This window comes from Hyperolius riggenbachi, chromosome 5, assembly GCF_040937935.1.
Source record: "Hyperolius riggenbachi isolate aHypRig1 chromosome 5, aHypRig1.pri, whole genome shotgun sequence".
Lineage (NCBI taxonomy): Eukaryota > Metazoa > Chordata > Amphibia > Anura > Hyperoliidae > Hyperolius > Hyperolius riggenbachi.
Window position 1 is genome coordinate 273,648,098 of NC_090650.1, and position 25,854 is coordinate 273,673,951.

Consider the following 25,854-nt stretch of genomic DNA (forward strand, 5'->3'; position numbering starts at 1 on the left):
CTTAACACAGGCATACTAAACAATGTGTTATGGCATATTAAAAAATGTCTTATGATACTATACACGTTGAAGTGTGACACTTCCAATAGCCACTTAACAACTCATGCTAATTTCTGGATGAGAATTCTGTAAAAGGACATGATCCTGATTTTTTTTTTTAATTCAGTTTGAATTAGAGCCAACTACGCTTTAAAGGGACTCCGAGCAGTGCAGAAACTATGGGAATATGCATATCATTTTAAAGCTCTCTTTCTCCTCTTTCTAATAATATATAAACCGCCGCCCTACGCCTTTCAGTTTTCGCTATTTTCGCGATTGAAATTGCTGCGGCCGCGATTTCGTTCATGAAAATAGAGAAAACTAAAAGGCGTAGGACGACGATTTAGGTGTCGTCAGAAAGAGGAGAAAGAGAGCTTTAAAATGATATCCATCTTTCCATAGTTACATTGTATTACACAGGGCGACTTTTTCTGCTGAATGGAGCTGCTGACTTTGAGAAAAAGTCGCCCTGTGTAATACAATGTAACTATGGAAAGATGGATATCATTTTAAAGCTCTCTTTCTCCTCTTTCTGACGACCCCTAAATCGTCGCCCTACACCTTTTAGTTTTCTCTATTTTCGCGATCGAAATCGCGGCCGCAGCAATTTCAATCGCGAAAATAGCGAAAACTAAAAGGCGTAGGGCGGCGGTTTATATATCATTGGAAAGAGGAGAAAGAGAGCTTTAAAATGATATGCATCTTTCCATAGTTTCTGTACTGCTCGGAGTCCCTTTAAAGATAAAGTGAATATTTATAACAGCAATCCGGCTGTTCCCAAAAACGTGTAGTTTCTTCTGAAATTCTGACAATATTCTGTCCCCTGTATTTATAAACGTGACAGTCAGACTTGATCCCCACTTTATAAGAGCCCATGTAGTTTGCTGCTTTGATATTGGCATTGGCTTCTGCTGCACATCACCACTTTAGAAAGTCAATGGGATGCCTACTGCGGTTTCTAAAATTATGGTTGCAAGTGGCTGTTTTAACCCATTCAAGTGAATGGGGCTTTTTATCACCACTTCAAAGGTAATTTAAGGTAATTGCAACACAGGAATTTGATACGTTTGAAAACCCAACTGCTAGGGAATGAAACGTGTTTACATTTTTGAAAACTCAATCACTACTTTTATAAAGCCATTTGTTAAAGTCTTGGTATTTAATAGGTCCCTAACTGTACTTGTAACACAGACATATTACATTGGCTTCAAACTGCACCCCATCAATAATGAAATTATAATATTTACCGATTTTGCTGCTCAGCCCTCATGAGACCTCAGAACGCCTTGGCTATCTATTCATAACAAACAGCAGTTCTGTATACTGCACTGCATACATATTGCTGGTATTGGGGAAGTATCTGTAAACATCAAATAGCTAAGAGGTGTGCATGGAGGCTGAGGGGACTCACCTGTCTCAGGCGCTCCAGGCTCAGGATGTTCTCTACCTGCAGCACCCCACGCGTGTACTTCTCTATGTAGGTTTCTCCATCAGCTGTAGCTTCATACTCACTCCTTGCTGCCATCAATGCCAGTGTTTCTCTGTCTTCAGCCTCCTCTGTTGCCTGTGAAGTGAAATAGTTTGTGAACTGTTGGAATGTTTCACAAGTGTCTTATTTCTAACAATGAGATAAAGTGTTTGGGCCTGATCCTATTCACTTATTCTCCTAAGTTTTCTCCTATGAGTTTATTTTCATCTTCTGTTTAAAATAACTTTTCAGCATCCTGCAACTGAAAAAGTACCAAAAAGGTGAAAAAGCAGTGTCAAACTTAGTGGCTTAAAAGGCATTTTATTGATAAGATGTGAAATATCCACTCCCCCCTCCCCCCCCCCCCCCCCCCCCAGTTTTCCCCTGGAGAAAATTTGGGAGAAAAAGTGAATCGGAGCAGGCCCCTTGTTGTCTACCCTAACCATTTCAGCAAAAATGTCAGTAAGTGTGTGAGGTAACTAAGTGCGCCACTAGGATGAGCATGTATGGAGGCAGCGGCATGGGGAAGCCGGCAGTTCTGCACAGCGGTAGGTGGCCAGTATCCCTGCCTATTGTTGCAACAGAAGAGGAGCGCACTACAGGAGCAGAGTTTTGCAGAGGTTGCAGGACCTGGAGCCAAAGGGAGAGGATTGTGGCAGCAGGAGCAGATATAGTATGAAACTGTACTGCAGAGTAGTGTAGATAAGGGCAATGAAGTGTAGTTCACCTAATTGTAGTGTAGTTTAGTGCAGCGTAGTGTTAGTGCATTTTAAAGATATTATGTACTGTAAAAAAAAACCTCTGGGGATACTTACCTCGGGAGGGGGAAGCCTCAGGGTCCCAATGAGGCTTCCCCAACCTTTGTAGATGACAGGAATCCAGCTCTAGCTCCCCAAATAAGCGAGGATTCATTTACCTTGCCAGGATCCATCGTAGGCGCAGTAGCTGCTCTTCAATCGGGCTAGGCGGAAATAGCCAAGCCCGATCGTATCCGCTCTACTGCGCAGGCGCAAAGGACTCACACCTGTGCAGCAAATTGTATCGATCGGGTTTGGCTATTTCCGCCTTAAAGTGAACCTAAAGTCAGACAGAAAAAATGAGTTCAACTCACCTGGGGCTTCCCTCAGCCCCCTGAAGCTGATCGGTGCCCACGCTGACTCCATCAGATGTCTCTGGACCGGCCGGCGGGGACTTCCGGTTTCGTCGTCACCAGCCGACAGGCTGGGAACGCGAGTGATTCTTCGCGTTCCCAGCCAGAATATCGCCCCCTATGCTGCTATTGCAGCATAGGGAGGCTGCAATAGCAGCATAGGGGGAGCTATTCTGCCTGGGAACGCGAAGAATCACTCGCGTTCCCAGCCTGTCGGCCGGTGACGGCGATACCGGAAGCCGCCGCCGGCCGGTCCAGGGACATCTGATGGAGTCAGCGTGGGCACCGATCAGCTTCAGGGGGCTGAGGGAAGCCCCAGGTGAGTTAAACTCTTTTTTTCTTCCTGACTTTAGGTTCACTTTAACCCGAATGAAGAGCGGCTAGTGCGCCTGCGCAGGATCGCGGTAGGTAAATATTTACCTCGCCGCACTTCGGGGGACCCTGGAACTTGAACGGAGGAGGATGGGGAAAGCCTTGTTACGATCCAGAGGCTTCCCCCTCCTGAGGTAAATATCCCCTCAGAGGGTTTTATTTCCATTACAGGTTTTCTTTAAGTGTAGCGTATTGCTGTATAGCTTAGTTGCCCATATGCAGAGCGATGCAAGCGGAAGCGAAAGTAAAACTCATATGTCATCACTGCTGGGAACTTCTGCAAGTCTTCTCCCCATCACATAGTTCCATGTCTTCTCCCAGCTGCTCCCCAGTGGCGCCTCTCATTACTACACCACTAGAGGAGTCAGCAAGGAGGTACGGAATTGTGTGATGGGGAGAATAATTGCTGAAGTTCCCAGCGGCGACATCTGGCTTTATATACTGGGGAGACTAGATAATAATGGGGGTTACAGCTGGCACATTATACTTGAAGGGGCTAACTAATCCTGGGGGGGGGGGGGGGGCAAATCTGCCTATCTATACTGGGGGAGGGAGGGGGCACGTAATCCTTGGGGGGCCCATCCGGCTATACTGGGGGGAGGCTATCTAATCCAAAACAAAAATAAAAGTACTTTAGCAATTGAGACGTTTCCCACTTTCTGAATTTCATTTGTGTATTTAGCTGCCTGGATCTCAGCTTTAAAGTGCCACTATATGGGCAGTTTATGGTGCCTGATTGGCTCATTTAAGCCACAAAATCCACTGAGTTGAAGATACAGAAAACCAGTGGCGCCATTTCCCACTGTTGTCAGCAGATATTGTCTTCTCCATTGTATCTCAGACGTGTTTAATGCTGGGTACACACAATACGTTTTTCCGCTCGATTTTCCCCCGATCGATTTTTTCCACTCAATTCTCTTATCTTCCACTCGTTTTTCTTATCTTTTTCCATTCACTTCTATGAGAAATTGAGCACAGAATCGATCGGAAGGAATATCAGACATGTCGGAAATTATCTATCGAATCCATCTATCGAGAGGAAAAAAATTATGGTGTGTACCCAGCATTAGAATACTGTGTATATATGATAAGGAATGAAATAATTTGACTTTAATATTTAGAAAATGTACCTTTGGGATATTAGACACAATTTCATAGCTTATTCCACAGGAATACAGGATATTCTTGATAGACATGCGTCTTTTTAGACTTTGTGTAAAACTCTGTGAAAAATAAATGAACAAAAAACATTTTAACATTAGGGAAGATTCTCCTACATTTTCCATGTCCACAAATCAAGATAAATAGTATCGTTCTGATTCTAACATTTCTGATTTAGCTGAAGGCTAACACAGGACAATACGTTACTCCTTTAATGCTATTCAAAAACATCCTTTTCATTCTAGCCTAAAGCAAGCTGTGATTTTCAAATCTTTTAAATGTATCATAATATACAAACCGCAGTATTTGGACAAAAAGAGAAGAGAACCTGTGACTTCTGGGTCCTTATTCTGCTACCAAAGACTTCAAAGCTTGCTTTAGGTCGGATAGGTCCCACTCTTAATTGCCAATATTAAGCCTACTACAGGAGGCCATAAGTGGCTGTGAACCAACAGTGTGTGGAGGTGCCACTGCATAATCTGCATATTAAAAGGGGCATGTCTGCTGTATAATTATGGCTCATACACACGGGGTACGGGCGTCACTGCAACCACGTGGCATGCGCGTGTTGCGGCGACAGGTCGCCCGTGTGTATGACGCGCACGCCCGAACCGTCGCTACTCAGAGCTGTCTCCAGGCGATTGACTTGTTCAATCGCCGGCAACAGCTGTCGCCGCAACTTCGCCGCAACGGTCGCTAGTCCGCGTGTGTATGCGGACTAGCGACAGGAGACCCAATGCAAGTGAATGGAGCATCCGGCTGGGGGATGCTCCATTCAGAGACAGCTTCCGCCGCGTCTCTGCCTTTCTGGCGAGACGTGTAGATAGCTGTCGCCGCCAGGGAGCGTCTCTTGTAGCCATGCAACGGGGGACAATTGTGCCCCGTGTGTATGTAGCTTTAGAATGGGACATCAGTGGCTGCATAACAGTGGGCTGTGGAAGCTCTGCTGTACAAGGGCAATCAGCAAGGCGGGATCTACAGCAGCAACAGGACCAACTAGAGAACTACTGTCTGGGTGGAAGCAGTGGTAGAGACCAAGTCCCTGCAATTTATAACTGAATCAACCATTTGTATCTGTTGTCTCAGCAAAAATGGAGAGCTTAGTTTATTCTCGAATCAGTTTATATTCAAGTATATATCCCAAATTCTTAAAGGGAACCCAAGGTGAGATAGAGGCGGCCATGTTTATTTCCTTTCAAGCAATACTAGTTGCCTTGTATTCCCTTCTGATCCCGTGTCTCTAATACTTTTAGCCATAGACCCTGAACAAGCATTCAGCAATTAGGTACTCTGACTCAGGTTTTACTGGATTGACCGCAAACCTGTTCCAGGGTTTTGACTCAAACGCTTATTTACACCAGAAGATCAACAGGGCTGCCAGGCAACTGGCATTGTTTACAAGGAAATAAATATGGCAGCCGCCATATCTCTCTCACCTGGAGTTCCCTTTAAAATATAATTATTGATAGGCTCTTGTGTTATTGTGAGTGTTCTTTTTCATTTTCTAGTGCGCATTTAATTTTTTTTACTTTAAAAAAGTGAAACAAACAGTAATGCAGTGTTATCCACAACCCTGCTCAGCCTGATGGCATCCTTTCCTACAGTAATAGCAAGGTGTAAGGTAATTCTGTTCTAACCCTGAAAGCCTTGGTAGTGGTGCAGAAGCTGGAGTTTAACAAACATAAGAATGGGGTGTGGGGGGAGGGGGAAGATACAAAATATCTGCTACCATTTTATTGTTATTCATTTCTCTAAAAGTTTACGGATCTCTATAGAATAGCAAGTACCTGTTTATTATACACATTGACAGCAATCCTCTTTCGGAGAACCAGCTCTATAGCAGCCGGGTGGCTGAGTTGCACTGTGACCTTTACAATAAGGTATATGCGCTCATTCTGTGGAGTAATCCTATTCAAGTGCACAGAGTCATGGATTGCAGAATCCCAGGAAGCCGTGGCTGAAATCTGCCAAAGACAAAAAGCACATCATATCCTGACAAAGCACTGCCTCTGTTCACATGATTGCAGGGAAATCGGTTAATTCAAAATCTTATGCATTTTAACATGGATGTAATATACAGTCTCGGGCATAGCTAGAGGGGAGCAGCCCCTGCGATCACAGGGGGTCCTAGAGCTGTGGGGGCCCAGACTACTGACTTTCCCTTCCTTTCCCTTCCTCCAACACAGGGGACTATACTTCAGATCAGGTGCCTTTGTGGCTACAGAAGATCATGATGGCTAAACTTGTACTTGACCCTTGTGAGATGGGCCCCAAGGCCGTGAAGGGCACAAAGGGGAGGCAAGCGAGGAAGTGTGAACATTGGGGGAGGGGGGCAAAGTTTCACTGTGGGTCACCGTGAATTGTAGTGACATCACTGTACAGTCTCATACAGAAATACATACAGATATTTTTGGGATTGAATACTCAGCTAAGCTGCTTCCTTTCCTGTCAATATACACTGGTTGGACTGCATGGTATTTTAATAATAAATACAAATTAAATAAACAAGTGTCCCTTGCATGCTGCAAATTTTCCTGTAAGGCAGAAGACACTTTGTTCATTCCCATTTCAACTAGTGTTATAGACCTTTGCATGAATAGAATAAACCGTAACGCTTTATACAAAATGAAGGTGGTAGAAAATATCACATAAAGGCTTGTTGGGAAACCATATATATGATAATTAGAATAAGGTATTAGGCCATTGTGGGCAAAATACAGTCTACAGCGGCATTGCTATGCTTATTTTCAACAACACAGCTAAAAAGGGCCATTGAATGATGATAATATATATGACCTTGGTCTGACTGCAGCTGCTTTGTTCTGCACTAAATACAGTAGAGCCCCGAAACTCAACTAATCTGCAGTGTCAATCAACCAGCACAAATTGCCAGCAGTACTCAGTGGTGAAAGCCAACTTCTTATGCTGGGAACACACGATGCAATCTCCCGTTCAATCGGCGGTGTAACATATGTCTGTGTCCAAATTGCTCCCACCTGATAAAGGAATCGATTTTCTTATGATAACTTCACAAATTCAATTCCTTTCTTGATCAGAAACGGATCGGAGATGCCGAAATAATTGGCCAATTGTTGTCCATCGGGTGGGAAATTGCATCATGTGTTCCCACCATTAGGCTGTGGGCTCTGCTGTGCTTAAAGACTGGGGCCCATATGCAATTCACTTTTGCTCCTGAGTTTTCACCTGGATGATATTTTTACTTGTCAATAAAATACCCTTTAAACCACCAGCAAGCAAGAAAATACTCAGAATAATTTTGGCAATACTTTTTCACCTACTTTTTGGTAGTTTTTTAATTGCAGAGTATTGAAAAGTTATTTTAGAGAGGCGATGAAAAAGGTAATTGCATATGGACCGGGCTTCCATGGCTCCCCCAAGGATAATACACTTTCAGTTACAATGTTTTAACATTTAATGCAGTGTTCATGGTTTGTACAGTATATAGAGTGTGGTATAGTACTATATTAGTTAGGCCTATTTTTAACACTGAGGCCCATATGCAATTAACTTTTTCTCCTGAGTTTTCTCCTAGGTGATATTTTTAAACTTGTCAATAAAATGCCCTTTAAGCCACTAGGAAGCAAGAAAACATTCAAAATAATTTTGATAGTACCTTTTCACCTACTTTTTGGTACTTTTTCAGTTAATAAATGGCAGAAAGTTATTTTAAAGAGAACATGAAAAATAATCTCCTAGGAGAAAACTCAGGAGTATAAGTTAAACGAATACTGTAGGGGGATCAGTGGAAAATTAGTTGAACTTACCTGGGGCTTCTAATGGTCCCCCACAGACATCCTGTGCCTGCGCAGCCACTCACCGATGCTCAGGCCCCGCCTCCGGTTCACTTCTGGAATTTCAGACTTTAAAGTCTGAAAACCACTGCACCTGCGTTGCCGTATCTTCGCTCCAGATGATGTCACCAGGAGCGTACTGCGCAGGCACAGACCATACTGGGTATGGTATGGTACAGTATTCCTCTAATTGCATATGGGCCTGAGTCTCAAGCAATCAAAATGTAAACTTATCTGGCATCAGCTGATCCCCTTCGTTGCCGGATAACCTAGACTCTACTGTACTACAGACTGTATGGCTAGGATCTTTCAGAATAATGCAAAATTGCCCACAGACTACAAATTCAGTTAAAACAAATCATCCAGAAAGCAAGCACACAGTTAGCAAGAACTATGAATAAAGCATTACTAAATCTTCTATAACACAATACAATACAATGTTTCCTTAACGAAAGATATTTTTTAACATTACCTCATCATCACTGTGCTTGATTATTGGCAAGTAGTAAAACTGGCTCCCATGCTCCTTTGGTAATATAGAATTAACACCTGCTGCATGAGAACCCACAAGTTGTTCATTTGCACTGAGATCATCAGCTAAAAGGGGCAAAACCGAACAATGCTTACTGAACAGCACAGTAATAAAACAGTACAGAGACGTACAAAAAATAAAATCTATTAGCAGTATAATGCTGAGTACCCACAGAAAAATCGGATCGGGGAACTCCACCGACAATTGTTCCCCGATCCACCTCCTATCATTGGGAATGACGGGACGCAAATGACAGGACAACGATTATTCAAGTTTTAGGTAAAGTCCATTTACTTAAAACTTTAACAAGCATTCATGATGTGATCCGTGGTAACGATCATTCAAAATTGTTGCAGCTCACCTTTAAAACAAATGTAAAGTGAAATTAAAATAAAAAGTCAGATATTTACCTATAAAGAGGGAAGGCTCTGGATCTCATAGAGCCTTCCTGTTCCTCTTACGTTCCCCTCTTTCCAGAAATTTCACCCCCATTCAAATCTGCCAACACGGGAGGCTTCAGAAGGCTTTGGGAGACCAAGTGCTCCTGAAAACGGGAGGTTCTATACTGCGCATGTGTGACTGCGTGCAAAAGCTCTTGGGCTCCTGAAACCTTCAGAGGATACTCAGAGCTGTATTCAACCAACCTCTTGCAGGGGTGTTGACACTAGAACGCAGGGACTATGAGAGGAAAGGGAAGGCTCTATAGGACCCAGAGCCTTCCCCTCCATAGTTAAAGGGAAGGTTCAGGGACTATCTAAAAAAAAATAAAAATCCATTTCCACTTACCTGGGGCTTCCTCCAGCCCGTGGCAGGCAGGAGGTGCCCTCGGCGCCGCTCCGCAGGCTCCCGGTGGTCTCCGGTGGCCGACCCGACCTGGCCAGGCCGGCGGCCAGGTCGGGCCTCTTCTGCGCTCCATGGTGCGTTCCACGCCGGCGCGCTGACGTCATCGGACGTCCTCCGGGCTGTACTGCGCAGGCTCAGTAGTTTCTGAGCCTGCGCAGTACAACCCGGAGGACGTCCGATGACGTCAGCGCGCCGGCGTGGAACGCACCATGGAGCGCAGAAGAGGCCCAACCTGGCCGCCGGCCTGGCCAGGTCGGGTCGGCCACCGGAGACCACCGGGAGCCTGCGGAGCAGCGCCGAGGGCACCTCCTGCCTGCCACGGGCTGGAGGAAGCCCCAGGTAAGTGGAAATGGATTTTTATTTTTTTTAGATAGTCCCTGAACCTTCCCTTTAAGTATTTTTTATTTTTAATGTTCACTTCACATTAACTTTAGCCATCGTTTAACAAATTTTCACGAGGCAAAGTTACATGATGTTGCGAGAAAGAACATTCGCCGGGTAAAACTTTGTAAAAAAAATTTTAAACGCTTATGGAACTTAAGTTAATTCATTGTAATCTGTTGGACTTTTGTTTGACTTTACAGAATAGTTATTGAACACAACATTCCCATGACATCTTAAGTTTAATTGTGTCTCTTCACCAAGTATTACGGTAGAATACCACATACACGTAGACTTGTTGGAAGCCAACTTCCTGGTTTACCTCCCAGCTGGTTACCAAAGACAGAAGATCTGGTTTACGGGTTACTGGCCAGACTCCTGTGTCAGGATCTTCTATAGTGGTAAGCAAACATACTGACAACCTAATAACCTTCTCCCAGCAAGGGCATATCACAGCTAGGAAATCACTGTAATTACTGTACAATAATAGTGGCCCTGTAGTAAAAGGTCTATGGATGATTCTATAAATATTTCCTTTTCACTGCTGACAGATGCCTGGTTGTCTTAATTAACCTTCTAGCTTCAGTAGTGTCTGAATCACACACCTGAAATAGGCATGAGGTTATTGTGGTCAGACTTTAGTTACAGCATCTGATCAGCATCCTTGTCTTTGGCCTACAGATTAAAGTGTTACGGTCAGACAGATGATCAGCAGGGCAGCCAGGCAAAGTGCATTGTTTACAAAAAGAGTAAATATTGGCAGTGCCATCTCTCTCGACTACAAGGTCACTTTTACAAAATTGATAAAGTGTAGAGAAACCGAGAGCCCAATATAGTGTAGTATGTTAAGTATAAATGAAGTAAAGGTCATTGTGAGAAAATTATACTCACAAACGTGGGTTACCACAAAGGCAACCACTGTATAGGCAGGTGAGGAGATTAGACCTGTCCTCACTCAGGGATAAGAAGTCGCTCTCTGTAGATGCGAAAGGGGGTAGATCACCCCTCCACCAGGGGTGGACACGGTATAGCAGTAGGAGAACAGAGGCGCCAGCAGGATAAAAGCGGATAAAAACTTTAAAATTTGCTGGGAGGAAGCGGTGGACTTACCTCCGTGAAGTACTTCACTGAGGCGCTACACCTGCTATTGCTGAAATTCTGTCTTGTCCCCATGTTTATTGCCTGATGAAGCGGGCTGGGCCTGCGAAACGCGTTGCACTGTTTTGGGGTACTAGTTAATAAATGTGATTGCTACTATTCAGACAGTCTTTCGTGTCTGCTTTATGGAGGTAAGTCCACCGCTTCCTCCCAGCAAATTTTAAAGTTTTTATCCGCTTTTATCCTGCTGGCGCCTCTGTTCTCCTACTGCTTTACAAAATTGATGGCTTACTGGTCCAACTTACTTTTGAGATATGCATTAATGTATAGTAAAGGTGCCCATACACTTGACAACGGTCACCAGATTTGACCATCAGATAGATATCTCTCAAATTGAATTTGATCAAAGAGAGATCTATTACCTGCTACACAGTGCACAAAGATTTCCAATAGATTTCAGCTTAAAATCTATTGCAGATTGTTGGAGCCGCCTCCGCATGCCAGGCTCCCCAGATCACCGAATCTATGTGCAGAGTGTTACAATGGCGCATACATTCACCTTTCCACCGGCGCACCTCTCCTCCTGTTTCTTCCTTCCATTGCTGCCGGGGCAACTATACCCCATGACAGGGTGGCACGTACATGAGCGTGTATGTGCCAGCAGGTCACAGGATACAGGCATCCCGGCATAGATGGAGATACAACACAGGACACAGGAGGAGTGCGCCAGCAGATAGGCGAGTGCGATCTCCTCTGCAACACTCTGCACTGCCCAAGGGGAGCACATTTTTTTGAAGGGGGGGAGGGGGGGTGTCAGCAGGGGCGTAACAATAGCCCCTGCAAGGGATGCAGGTGCAGGGGGCCCATGGGGAGGTGAAATCTGGTGGGGGCCCACCCAGGGCCATTTTTAGTGGTAGGAGTGAGACAGTGGGTACACAGCGGCAGGGAGTTGGGCCCCATGGAAAGTTTTGCATGGGGGCCCAGTCATTTCTAGTTACGCCCCTGTCCATCGGTCAACCTGAAATTGAATGCTGTTACCGCCATGCACTTGACTGCCCCCTTTCGTGCAAAATCTTTCCATCCTGATCTATACATTTTGATAGATTTCTACCGAAAATGATCATCAGGCAGCCACATTGAGGCATCAGTCTCTGACAGATTCAATTATAATGTTTAAATCTCTCAGGAAATTGCGTAATGGGCACCTTTATAAGGAAAAAAAAGAGTAATAAGTAATTATAACTCTACTTTCAGCTGTTTATAATAAGCAGATTGCTAAAGTGCATTTTTAGGTACCATTATGGCCAATAATAACACTTAACCACATATACACTATATCGAAAAGACAACAAAGAATCTTACCATTAAGGTCCAGAAAGAGGACAGGGATGTGCGTCTCCATTCCTGCTGGTGGAGTCCTACAGAGGGGAACAAAGGAAGCAGACAATCAGAAGAAAAAGATATTTACAGAACAATAATGATGTATAACTAGAGATGGTCAACGACATGCTAATATTCTGGCTTGCATACAAATTGAATGCAGATGTATGCTTGGCATTTGCCCAATCAAATGCACTTCTAGTCAATTTTGACTTCCTGCCAAGTTGCATACAATTTACATTTTATTTCCATGCAAGCCAGAATTATTTGCATTCACTGACAATCTTGACACTGAAGTACAGTTCTCAACCAGTGATGAATATCTTGCTGTATTAATTGTACTACCAACATTGACATCACTCTAAGTCCAATGGTAATCGAAGATCTATTTACTTATAGACACAGAATCATTCCTGGAGTTCTCCTGCCTCCCCCTTCCTACCAAACCCCAGGAAGTACTGTAAGTAGACTTATCTCTCAATAAGATTGCCTCTGATAGTCCTGTGTGCAAATCTACAGTGCGTACAAGTGTCACACAGTATCAATGACATCGTCATACGTGATCCATTGGATACTGCTCTCATGCAGCATATATGGAGATAAATGTTAGCAGTCTCTCTCAAAAATGTTTACAGTGAATCAGTATTGGCTTTGCAAGCATACACATACCAGTTTGCCGGGGCACCGGGAATACCACTTGATGGTGCAGGTACTAGTACTGCATTTCTCTCTTCTGTCAGACCAACCCACTGCTCAACCAGCCGAGCTTCTCGTTCAATATCATCTTCTGTTTTCTCTACAAAAGGCATACAAATGCAAGCTATACTGTATTATTATTTTTCTTTTTACTTGAAATAGCGGATAATCAACTTTGCAAATACAAGTAACAGAACTTTTAACTATGATGACATGACCCAGTGCTTATATTAAAGGGAACCTGAAGCAAGAGGTATATGGAGGCTGTCATATTTATCTGATTTTAAACAATACCAGTTGCCTGGAAGTCCTCCTGATCATTTTGGCATCAGTAGTGTCTGAGTCACACACCCGAAACAAACATGCAGCTAATCTCGCCAGACTTCTGTCAGAAACACCTGATCTGCTGCATGCTTGTTCAGGGTCTCTGGCTAAAAGTATTAGAGGCAGAGAATCAGCAGGACAGCCAGGCAACTGGTATTGCTTAAAAGGGAAGATCCGAGCTAAATAAAAAAAAACTAAATCTACATATCTTGGACTTCCTATAACCCTCGCCGCAGCTCCGCTTCCAGCCGCTGGCCCGGGGTCCCGTCCCACCCCCCCGTTGTAGATGCCAACCTCGCCAGGTGGGCATCTACTGCGCCTGTACCAGCACCTCCTGTACGAGATGCCAGTCGGCATCTCTAACGGATGGGAGTCGGGACACCGCCTGGGAGAGGAGCTGCGGCGTGGGACAGATCGGCTGCCAGGGGCTGGAGGAAGCCCCGAGTAAGTAGATCCATTTTTTTCTATTTTTAACTTGCTTGCATCTGTCCTTTAAAGGAAATTAAATATGGCAGCCTTCATATACAGTGTACATTTCACTTTAGATTACCTTTAATACTGGAGCAGCTGGGTAGTTGTCTGGTACTACTAATATTTGTATAGTGCTTTCATAAGAATGTTTGTCCGCAGTTCCCCCTTGATAATAGTGGCTGGATTCCTAGGGCACCTGGCTGTAGACCCGAGGCCTATCTCCTAGGTGCCAGGTCCTGGCCACACCCATGGAAGGTTGTACATTTAAGATAAGGTAAGCAATAAGGGAACCTGAATTGAGAAGTATATGGAGGCTGCCATATTTATTTACTTTAAAAAAAACAGTTGCCTGTCAGCCATGTTCTATTTGGCTGAAGTAGCGTTTGGATAACTTCAGAAACAAGCATGTGGCTAATCTTGTCAGATCGGACAAGAATGACAGAAACACCGGATCTTCTGCATGCTTGTTCAGGGTCTGTGGCTAAAAGGATTAGCAGAAGAGGATCAGCAGGATAGCCAGGCAACTGTTATTGCTTAAAAGAAAATAAATATGGCAGCCCTTATATCTCTCTCACTTCTGGCGATAGAACATCTTGGTCATAGAACACATCATATACATACTGATAATTATGTAAATAACATAAAAGGCACATTAATCTCATATAAACCTTGTTTATTGATGATTTTCTGAATCTGTTCATCCAGGTATTCTTTGCGTTTGATTAACGCATCTGACCACCTTTCCCGCACACAGTTCAGGTCCTCCTCCTGTTGCAATAAGAAATACACAACAAGGAATCATTTTCAAATTCGCTTTCATTGATCTCGGTCTGTTCCACATGAATTAAATGTGAATTAACAAAATGATGCCATTAAACAGTGTTTTTATGCTATTTTTATAGAACAAGATTAGGAAAAAGTGCTTACAGAACACATTTTACTTTCTGTTAAGCTAATAAATGTACATTCATGTAATTTACTTATACATTTGGACATTATTTATATTTTTAATGAATTCACCATAAAAATAGAAGAAAATCTGTTTAATGGCAAATGGCTGGAATGATGCTGAGCCTGTTATTTTCCAGTGGATATTGAAGAAAATCGGATTAATGCAGTCTCACCATTAGTGCTGTGTGCAGCTGCTTGTGAAAGACTGTCAGCACATCCAATGATAAATACTTTATTTCCATGCAAATTAGCCCCATCATGCACCATGCCCTTCCTGTACCGCTGTCTGGTGGAAATGGCGCGAAGTGCAGTCAGCCACAAGTTAGTCCATTTGTGAATTAGCTTATTGTGGTTAGTTGTACACTGTAAATGCAATTAGATGTATGGCTTCCATTTTCTGTTTCCTTAAAGTGAACCTGTGAGGATGAAAATATGGTAGCTGCCACTGTTTAATTTTTCAACTTGCAAGTTCTGTGACTATGCGGTTGATTATGGATTCACTTACCAGTGAATCCTTGGTGTTAATGAAATAACCCTTGGTCAAACACACACCAATGCTATATAGCCACATGGGATGCAAATGGAGAAAGCAGAAGCTGATGGACGCTCTCGACAGCTGGATCAGGTGAGATTTTAATGCAGGGGCCCCGGGGGGGGGGGGGGGGGGGACATTAACATTTGGGGGGACAGCGGTCGGGAGTTCCATTCCATTGCTTGCCCTAATATTGCACACCGTTACCGCAAGACATCCAATCGACCACGTCAGCCTGAGATTTCCCAGCATGTTTGATTTGGGTGTGCTTGTTGCAGCACAGATTTTCATCCAACTCCATAAAATTATGAAATCAGATGGTCGATCTAGATGTATGGTCACCTTTAAGGTGATCTGTTTGACAATAGCAAATCAAGAAAATTCCTGACAGACAAAACAAGCTTTGCAACTGAGCACCTACTCAGTTCTGGGTCAAATATTTGTCCTTGGATTGGTGTCTCCTCTGCTCTGGTGAAGACTTTGTTGGTTGATGTAGCTCTGAAGTTACATGACCAGCTGAACAGCCCATAAAATTATTGAGAGGAAGGAGTGGTAGTTTTGCCTGAGCAAAAAACAAAAGCTGACTGGTTATTCTCATAAATGACCCTACAGAAGCTGCTCATGTACAAATATTTGGGTACTGACTGTTGCTGGAATAAGCAACACATCATAATATGTAGCAGGGATGCTCACAACTATAAGAACTCATGAAGAAGAGCAATCAGTCCATTATCCAAAGCCAAATCTTTCACCTGATGGAAACAGTCACATGCATTTCCATGAGTGTTCATGGACAAGAGCATCACTATGATGCTGTAAGCATGCCCTACATAAGGCCCAACTTTCTTTGTTTTCCTGAGGAAAGTTATGTTTACTCTAGGCCATACATGTTCAACTCCGGCCCGTGGGCCAAATCTGGCCCTTTGAGTCATCAGATTTCCCCCCCTTTGCATTATGTTTGGCCCACTCGAGACCACCAGAGAAGCTATATTGGAGGGTAAGCCCTAGATCACCAGGTAAGCCATATCGGGAGGGGGACAGAATAAGATACCAGGGAACTGTATAGGAGAGGGAAGGGGGCCACTAGACACCAGGGAACTGTATAGATGGTGGGCACTAGACACCAGAGAACTGTATAGGGGAAGGAGAAGGGCACTAAACAGCAGGGAACTGTATAGGGGAAGGAGGGGGCCACTAAATACCAGGAAACTGTATAGGGAAGCGAGGACCACTAAACATCAAGGAATTGTATAGATGAGGGAAGGAGGACCACTTAACACCAGGAAACTGTATAAGGGTTGGGGGGGGGGCTATTAGACATCGGGGAACTTTATAAAGGAGGGAGGTGGCTACAAGACATTGAGGTCGGCCTGCGACTTGGTCCCAAAGCTCTATTTCGGCCCACTTTGTATTTGAGTTTGACACCCTACTCTAAGCCAAGTTAAGGATGAAAGTTGGAGAACTTGCACTTTTAAAAACAAACTTAGCAATGACAGCTTTCATATTTATTTTCTCATAGGTTAACTTTAATATATGCACTTATACAGTAAAGTTTTATGATCTTTCTAATACTAATTTGATTAAATCTGTCCTTTTGTGTATTTGTGGTTTAAATTCCTGTACTGGCTAAACTGTACCGCAGCAAAACATTATAAATAGTAATTATAGGTTAGGGAAGTGGCGTAGCAATAAGGGATGCAGAGGCTGCGACTGCACCGGGGCCCTCTCTCAACCACCGCATTAGCGCTCTATTGTTCCTGTGCTGGTAATAATAACTTCTATAGATGCTCTGAATAGTGATAATTATTAAAAAAAAGTATTCCACCCCCTTCTTGTACCTCTGATACCGCGGTTGTCCTTGGCAGGATTTGGTGCATGGTGACAATTGTTATGTATAGAGTGCTGGGGGGGGGGGGGGGGGGCGCCAATATAAAACTTGCACTGGGGGCCATAGCTTCTTAGCTACGCCACTGGTATGTTACACATACAGCCCAGCTCTCTTCACACAGCATCACAAAGCTTATTTGGGGCAGAATCAAGGAGTTATAAAAATGTTTGTTCTTCTGAATAATAGATTAGGGTTAGCAACATAGTTAGAGAAATGTTGTGCTTCACCTATGTAAAGGAGAATATATCTTGAGTGAAAATCTTATCATCCAACTCTGTATATGGACCTTTACAGAACAGGCTGGAGAGCTACTCCAATCTCCATGATGCCATATGACAGGACATAACTAAATCTCTATGGCGGTATAGATAGTGGCAGGATAGCTCCATACAGCCCAATCTATCCATACTGACACCTCTGACATAGCCTGGTGTTCTTGTGTAATAAAGTTTGGCTTGTTAGATATTGTTACATGTAGTAACACATCTGTGAGCAGACAATGGCTCAGCAAAGTGCAATTTTACAAGCACACCTTTCTTAGCTCCATAAGCTCTACTCTTTTTCCCATACTTTCCCATGCTTTACAACTTCTCCTCCCCCCCTTCCCATTCCCTATGTTGCGGTGCAGAGCAGAACTTTATCCCAAGCTCAGGATTATAAGCAGCCACTGTATTAATACCTGGTAACTATCCATATCATCACCACCAACATCATCATCTTTCTGGTAGAAGAAAATACACGATGTAAACAAGACATGCATGGCTTTCATAACATCATAACAAAGCAAGTAGCACTAGTAAAACAGGTTATGTACACAATGATACGTCATGTCGGAAGGGGATAATGTCCAGAGGAATGCATAGCCTATGACTGAAGTATCGTCACCTGTTTCATACAAGCACAAAATTATGTTTAAACTGATAGATGGTTATACATATGATCAGTTTTTGTTTTCAAACAAAAAATTTAATGAAACAGTATTTAACCGTTTCCCAGTTTGTCCAGCTAATAAGTAGCAAAAACATACAATAAATTAAAAAAGGGGCTTTTTTATGTCCTACCTCTCAGCAGTAATGTTATGGTATGTATAATGAACAGAAATGGGTTAATGCAGAGGACAGCAATTTTATGGTTTACAATAATATGATGTTTTTAGCAATGGCCATAAATGCTATGACTACAGAATCAATTTTAAATGGGTTGTATAATGGTCAGATTACAACACTAAGCTTTGTCCTGTGCTGGTTTATGTATTAGGGCCAGCAATGTGTCTGTACAGCACTCAGCCCAAACTATCATCTGAGAAAATGAGTCCTGATCCCTGCAGGTGACAGTTCTTATATGTGGGTATTAAGTGACACAATGGTGGGATACTGCTTTACTATCTAGTAGTATAGTATTCAGCCTTACTGTTAACAGAACTGGCTGCTGCCAAAAGGGGCTGTAGCTGAAAGGCTGTATTGAGCCCTGGCGAGTCCCTATAGGACTTATCAACTTATTTGACTTCTAACAACCCCTCTTCTCTATGTTATCACTGATTGACTTGAGTATTGCTGCAGAGGCCAAACCATCATGATCCCAGGGGGGTAGTAGGGTGGCGGACATGGGAGTGGAGTGGCAGGGCTGGGAAAATGTGGGGCGATGGGCAGAAGAGGGATAACAGAGGCAAGTGGGGATGTGGCTGGGCTTCCAAACCTGAAAGTAGCCCCATTGTCTGCTGAGGGCCAGTGTTTGCCCCAAACACTGGCCCTCAGCAGAGCCTTGTTAGTGACAACAGCCTGTGCTGCTGAGAAGGTATGTCTGTATACTATAAACATACTGTAGATGATCAATGAGATGGAAATCATTTCTACATGCATTTCACTTTCATGTAAATTATATACAGCTAGAAATTAGACCATTTTTAATAAGTAGTAGGGTATTGTATCGTGTTAGCCACCAGTAAAAGCAAGAAGTTTTAAATCAGGATAATACCATTTATTGGCTACATATATGCATGTATAAAGCTGTCTGTATCAGCAGCCTGCAAGCAAACAGGATTTAAGCCAGATGAAGGCTGCAAAGCCGAAAGCTTGCTAATTCTTATTCTTTTTAGTTAGCCAATAAATGGTATCATCCTGATTTAAAACTTCTTGCAATGTTAATAAAATTTACATAAAGCATACAGATAGCACTAAAACTCCTATAAGAGTCTAGTGATTAACAACTGAAGACACAAAAATGTCCTTCAAAGAGCCCTGGACATCTATGGGCTTTGTAGAACAAAAATGTGGACTAGAGTTTTAAAGGGCTCTACCTGGCTACCTGGCAGGCTCTCAGATCATTAGTGAGTTATTAATGTCCTGCAGACGCGGAAGGAAGCCGATGTTCTGTCCTTTGGCATACGGTGTCCATGCAGTCGGGAGGCAGCTAGTTTGCCAACACACGGGGGAGAGCTGTAATGCCATAAGACAACTAGTGATTGCAGAGGTGTTGGTGCTGATCCTGTGGCAGGTCCAGGCTACCTTTACACTCCAAAAGTACTGTGAACCCATCTAGCAGAGGGTCATTAACCAAGGGTGAGTGCCCACTCTCGAGAGTGAGGTGGTGGCTACCACTCTGAAGAAACCTGCCTGTCACAAGTGGCCCATAAATGCCCAGGGCTGGTTGAAGGGCTGGTTGAAGGACTGGTTGAAGGACTTTTTTTTGACTTTTTTGGGTCTTCATTTGTCAATGACTGGACTCTTACAGGAGTTGTAGCACTAAATGTTCTATGTCAGCGCTGTCCAACTGGCGGCCCGCGGGCCGCATCCGGCCCGCCAGGCCACCTGCTGCGGCCCGCTCGTCTTCCTGGGATGCAGGCATGACTTGCGCTATGGGCGCCATGCCTGCTCCCTCTTATTGTGGCCTCTCCTGTGTCCCCGCTGGCCTCTCCTGTGTCCCCGCTGGCCTCTCCTGTGTCCCCGCTGCCGCTGCTGCCCCACAGCTCAGACCTCAGATCGCGGCGACTGAGGTAAACAGAGTGCGCATGGTACCCGCATGGAGTACGTCACATGCGGAAGTAACATCATTAGTCACTCCCGCATGTGACGTTCTGCCGCGCGGGTGTCATGCGCGCGCTCTGCTTGCTTCTTCAGTCGCTGCGATCTGTGAGGTCTGAGCTATGGGGCAGCAGCAGCGGCAGCGGGGACACAGAAGAGGCCAGCGGGGACACAGGAGAGAGAGGTAACGGGCTCGCTAACTGGTGGAGGCACCTGTCACTAGCTGCTTGGGCACCTGTCTATCTAGCTGGGGGACACACCTGTCACTATCTAGCTGGGGGGGGCACCTGTCACTATCTAGCTGGGGGGGGGGCACCTGTCACTATCTAACTGGGGGGGCACCTGTCACTATCTAACTGGGGGGGCACCTGTCACTATCTAACTGGGGGGGCACCTGTCACTATCTAACTGGGGGGGCACCTGTCACTAGCTGGGGGGGGGACCTGTCACTAGCTGGGGGGGGCACCTGTCTAGCTGGGGGGGGCACCTGTCACTATCTAGCTGGGGGGGCACCTGTCTATCTAACTGGGGGGGCACCTGTCACTATCTAACTGGGGGGGCACCTGTCACTATCTAACTGGGGGGGCACCTGTCACTATCTAACTGGGGGGGCACCTGTCACTAGCTGGGGGGGCACCTGTCTATCTAGCTGGGGGGGCACCTGTCACTATCTAGCTGGGGGGGCACCTGTCTCTATCTAACTGGGGGGGCACCTGTCACTATCTAACTGGGGGGGCACCTGTCACTATCTAACTGGGGGGGCACCTGTCACTATCTAACTGGGGGGGCACCTGTCACTATCTAGCTGGGGGGGACACCTGTCACTATCTAGCTGGGGGGACAGCTGTCACTATCTAGCTGGGGGGACACCTGTCACCTGGCTGCGACTCTAGCAAGAACCTTCGACCCTCTACCATGGGGTCTGAAAAAAAAAATGGCCCTCCATGCCCATGAAGTTGGACAGCACTGTTCTATGTAATGTTTTTGTATATCAGAAACACACCACCAATTGTTAACCCTTGTATTGTATGTGTTAGAACAGTGTCTTTGAAAGTTCCATTCAATTTACAAGAAATTTGAATGAAAGTAGAAATGATTTGCATTTCATTGAAGATCTCCAACTATAAACTACTGAAACATGTTTGCTGCCATGCAAACCTCTAAACACAGGTAAAACATTGACTCCTTGTACCTAAAATATGCAGTTATACTTTTCTCTGAAACTTGACTTTGAAAGTCCATAGCTTCCATGCATCTTCTGCTTTCCAGCGTCTGTTCTACTTTGTGTATAACGTATTCTGAGAGAGGTACATGTAAAAAGGGCGAAGGGGATTGCAGCTAGTAAAATATTGGTAACCTTTACTGATAATTTACTATGGTTTAATAATCTAACCCTACTCTCACACAGAACCCTCCTTCTACCAATGCCTAACCCTTAACCCTCCCTCTACCGATGCCTAACCCTTAACCATCCCTCTACCGATGCCTGACCCTTAACCTTCCCTCTACCGATGCCTAACCCTTAACCCTCCCTCTACCAATGCCTAACCCTTAACTCTCCCTCTACCGATGCCTAACCCTTAACCCTCTGGGTGATGGTGCCTAACCCTTAAAACCCCAACCCTCAGTGGTACCTAATCCTTAAATGTCCTCCAAGCCCCCACCCCCAATTGCCCCAAACCCTTAACCCCCCCCCGGCTGCAAAGCCACAATTAGTGGCAATAAAAGTGACATTTGGGTGCCCAAGGCTACCAATAAAATAGTAGGAGCCGAGCTACCCACTATGCAAATTGCGGTAATCAATAGCACACGCAAAATTTTCTATTTCGTCTGAGAGACCCAAAAGGGGTCTTTAAAGCAGCAAACCAATACAACTAATACTTTAAATATGCAAAGCCAGTTCAGTCAACCATCCCTTATTCTCCTCAGTGAATAGAACTGTAACAAAATCTTATGAAGAGCAATATAATTTTATTGGCTGAGTTGTCACTCTACCTGATAACTGTCAAGCCCCTTCTGTAGCTTGGTTGACCGCGCTGTGATGCAGCCAATGGAGACAGAGAGGATAGCTTCAACCATGAGTGGCAGTGTGCCAGAATTCTGCACAGGATTCACCGCCACCTGAACTCGACGAGAGTGACCCTGAGCAGGAGAAAATTAAATATGTTTAGGCAGTTAACTGGTATTGAATCATTTGCCAAACAAATACTGATTCGCTCACCTGCCTGAGCTGGAACACACCCCCAGTATTTACATCCTTTGCTTGATGTAATTCCACTGATGTATATTCTCCATTTTCATTAAGTTCATATATGGATACCCACATTTCTATTCTCCGAGTTACTTCATTCCACCTAGCAGAAAACAGAAAGAGAAAGGACCCTTGTAAAAAAAACAAAGAAACAAACAAAACGTATCTAACTTATAAACCGCACGAAAAAGTGGATAAAAAACCACAGCAAATAATTGTTTAAAAGACACACAAGACAAAAGTAAGCACTTTATTTTTTTTATTTTTTTGTTCTGAAAAATATACTGAGAGAAGAAAGATGTATCCAAAGTAGTTAAGTGCCCAGCAAAGCACCTTGCAGTGGTGGGGCTCTGGATTTGATTGCTACTTAATTATTTATTTATTATTTATTATTTACAGTATATAGCGCTGACATATTACGCAGTGCTGTACAGTATATATATATATCTTGTCACTAACTGTCCCTCAAAGGAGCTCACAATCTAATCCCTACCATTGCCATATGTCTATATTATGTAGTGTAAGTACTGTAGTCTAGGACCAATTTTAGGGGGAGCCAATTAACTTATCCGTATGTTTTTGGAATGTGGGAGGAAACCAGAGTGCCCGGAGGAAACCCACGCAGACACGGAGAGAACATACAAACTCTTTGCAGATAGTGCCCTGGCTGGGATTCGAACCAGGGACCCAGCGCTGCAAGGCGAGAGAGCTAACCACTACACCATTACTTAATGCCATTTGATGCCAGGGACTTAAATATTACAGAGGCTAAGCTGATGAAAGTGCCCTGTTACAGAGACAAAATAAACAGCCATTTTACAGTGAGAGTGTTCACGTGTTATTTAGACAATTAAACTAACCTCTTCCATGCAAAAGGATACGAAACTATAACTTTACAAGCAGCCATGTAACCCTGCTCTAGGCTTCTTGTTCCTTGCGATCTGTAATATCACTTGTGCAGGTTCACTGAGGAGCACAGTACCAGGGTGGCTGGAGTTAGTGGTACAGTGGGAAAGCACTGCAAAGCTGTGCAGTGAATCAACCAGAGCAGGGGTCAGGAACCTTTTTGTCTGAGAGAGCCATAAACGCCACATATTTTAAAATGTAATTCCATGAGAGCCAAACAATATGTTTCAAACTGGGACAGTGCATATGCGCAGCAGAGGGCTCACGTCCCTTTTGCCATGGTGATGTGTATACAGTTGATCTGTTGGGCAGCAGAGTGTCAGACATGTCTTCAGCTTCTCATGAGTTACAGCAACATCAGCAATTTCCCCAAGACCCAGACAGGAGGAATACAGACTAACAGCTTGTACAATTAAATAAAATAACAGACTGCGCTAAAAAGATTATTTAATAAGATCAGAAATATAAAAATTATTCAGTTGATCAATATTTGATTGCCTGAAAAATTATGTGTATATATATATATATACAAGGTAATAAATGTCCATAAAAACAAATAAAACAAAATCAAGTGCACCCCTTAAGGATTGAAAGTGCAGAGAGCAAGCTGATTTTCACTGGCCAATGAAATATTCACAGTAGGTTACTTGTAATAGATCCAAGGAATAGTTTCCAGTTCCATAAACTAATAGTGAGGCTTAGTATTGCACTAATAATGGGTTCTGGGACTGATATCCCATACGAAGTGATAGCAGGCTGCTTGATACAAATGTTAATGCATCCTCATGCGAATGTCTCAAATGTTATAAGTGACGTAGAAACAAACATTGTATATCATGATACGTCTCACCGTTCCAATTCCGTATGCGTGTAGTGGAATGCTGTTGCGGGGAGCCGCTCAATCTCACCCGCCCCGGCCGGCAGCTAAGTGAGAGAGTCTGGACGAATGTTAACGTCGGGCTGGATTAGCCCGGCTCCCTTATCTGGCGAAGGCAGTGTTGGGTGAGACCTTTGTCCGGAGATGAAGCTTCCGTGTAGTCCAAGCGGTGCTAGCAGCCGCGTAGTTTCACCACGCCTCCTTCCCCTCTAGTGTGTGACGTCACAATTGCAGCCACTGCTGTCGTTTCGGGAGGAACGCCTCCCTTTCTCAAAGCTGGGCTTTACTAAGCCTCACTATTAGTTTATGGAACTGGAAACTATTCCTTGGATCTATTACAAGTAACCTACTGTGAATATTTCATTGGCCAGTGAAAATCAGCTTGCTCTCTGCACTTTCAATCCTTAAGGGGTGCACTTGATTTTGTTTTATTTGTTTTTATGGACATTTATTACCTTGTATATATATATATATACACATAATTTTTCAGGCAATCAAATATTGATCAACTGAATAATTTTTATATTTCTGATCTTATTAAATAATCTTTTTAGCGCAGTCTGTTATTTTATTTATTTCTTCAATACTAAGGAAGTGGGATCCCTTAACAGAACTTGCAGCATAGTGGGTAGGCGCAGCACTATTTGACTTTTAGCTTGTACAATTAGCCAGCTGACTCTGTGGTTGATTCACTTTTTGGGATCTCGTCCTACAAAGTCACTGGACCTGACAGGGTCCAGAGTGGGACAATTGGAGCAGCTGTTCGTTTTGGGGTAGCGCGAGTTAGTTAGTAGTGCATGCTACAGCAGTAGCGTGCCTACTTTAAAAATCTTATTTGCACTGCTTGAGCACTGTAGTTTAGTGAATCAACCCCTACTGATTTGTCTGTGAGCCAGATGCAGCCATCAAAAGAGCCACATCTGGCTCCCAAGCCATAGGTTCCATACCCCTGTACTAGAGTAACAGAAGGGCTAGTAAGGGGGAAATGAGAGGGAGGGTGACATGAGGCGGAAGGGTGGCCATATGGGCAATTGCTTGTACCTGGGCCTCATAACATATGTGAAGGCTATTGCTACATCTATGCTTCATTCACAGAGTACACATTTCTACCATGTTGGAGTAGGTTTGCTCTAAATTCTCTAACCTCTCCTCACAGTTCACAAATAAACAAGCTGTATTTTGTTTACATGAGTACATCGATTCTGGATTTGATGAGTGCAAAGGTTATATCGCTTAATTAATTCTACACCCTAAAAGTATATCCTGAAAAAGTCAACCTTATACCTTGAAACATGTGTATGGTATGCTCTAAAGCTGCATTATGCATCAGCTCTGTGCATAGGTGCATTTTACGCACTTTTTCCAACCAAGGTAGGCAACATACGTTTCACTGTATTTTTCTATGTGTAGTCACTGGGCTCACTGTTACTATGACCTTTCAACGTGAAAATTAGGGAATAGAAGCAACAGTTTTGTTTACTTCCTTCTACTAATTCCTATTACTGGATTGACTCATGTTATTAGTTGTTGTCTAGCACATAGTATCAGTCACCAAGATGTATGTATTTCTTATACATTATTATGAGTATGGTTTAATTATAGTCAAAGGTTGTTATTTTTAACTTTATATACAGGTTTCTTGCAATTTTTGCAGGCTAGCGGCATGCAGTTGTTGTAGGCTAGTGGCATGCAGTTGTGGCCT

General features: G+C 43.9%; 1 protein-coding gene across 4 annotated transcripts in view; it reads right to left on the reverse strand.

Moving 5' to 3' along the window:
* The window catches only part of KIF13A (kinesin family member 13A), a 164,899-nt gene that overhangs the window by 28,049 nt on the left and 110,996 nt on the right, over positions 1-25,854 (reverse strand). For 2 of the 4 annotated variants that reach the window (XM_068236945.1, XM_068236943.1), the window contains exons 22-31: positions 22,340-22,472; positions 22,114-22,260; positions 17,778-17,819; positions 14,396-14,495; positions 12,906-13,032; positions 12,219-12,274; positions 8,475-8,599; positions 5,978-6,154; positions 4,160-4,252; positions 1,451-1,603 (exon numbers count right to left, since the gene is read on the reverse strand). In XM_068236945.1, coding sequence (XP_068093046.1) covers positions 1,451-1,603; positions 4,160-4,252; positions 5,978-6,154; positions 8,475-8,599; positions 12,219-12,274; positions 12,906-13,032; positions 14,396-14,495; positions 17,778-17,819; positions 22,114-22,260; positions 22,340-22,472 — 1,153 coding nt within the window. The remainder of the gene's footprint in view (positions 1-1,450; positions 1,604-4,159; positions 4,253-5,977; positions 6,155-8,474; positions 8,600-12,218; positions 12,275-12,905; positions 13,033-14,395; positions 14,496-17,777; positions 17,820-22,113; positions 22,261-22,339; positions 22,473-25,854) is intronic. The other 2 variants (XM_068236944.1, XM_068236947.1) reach the window with 1 other exon arrangement.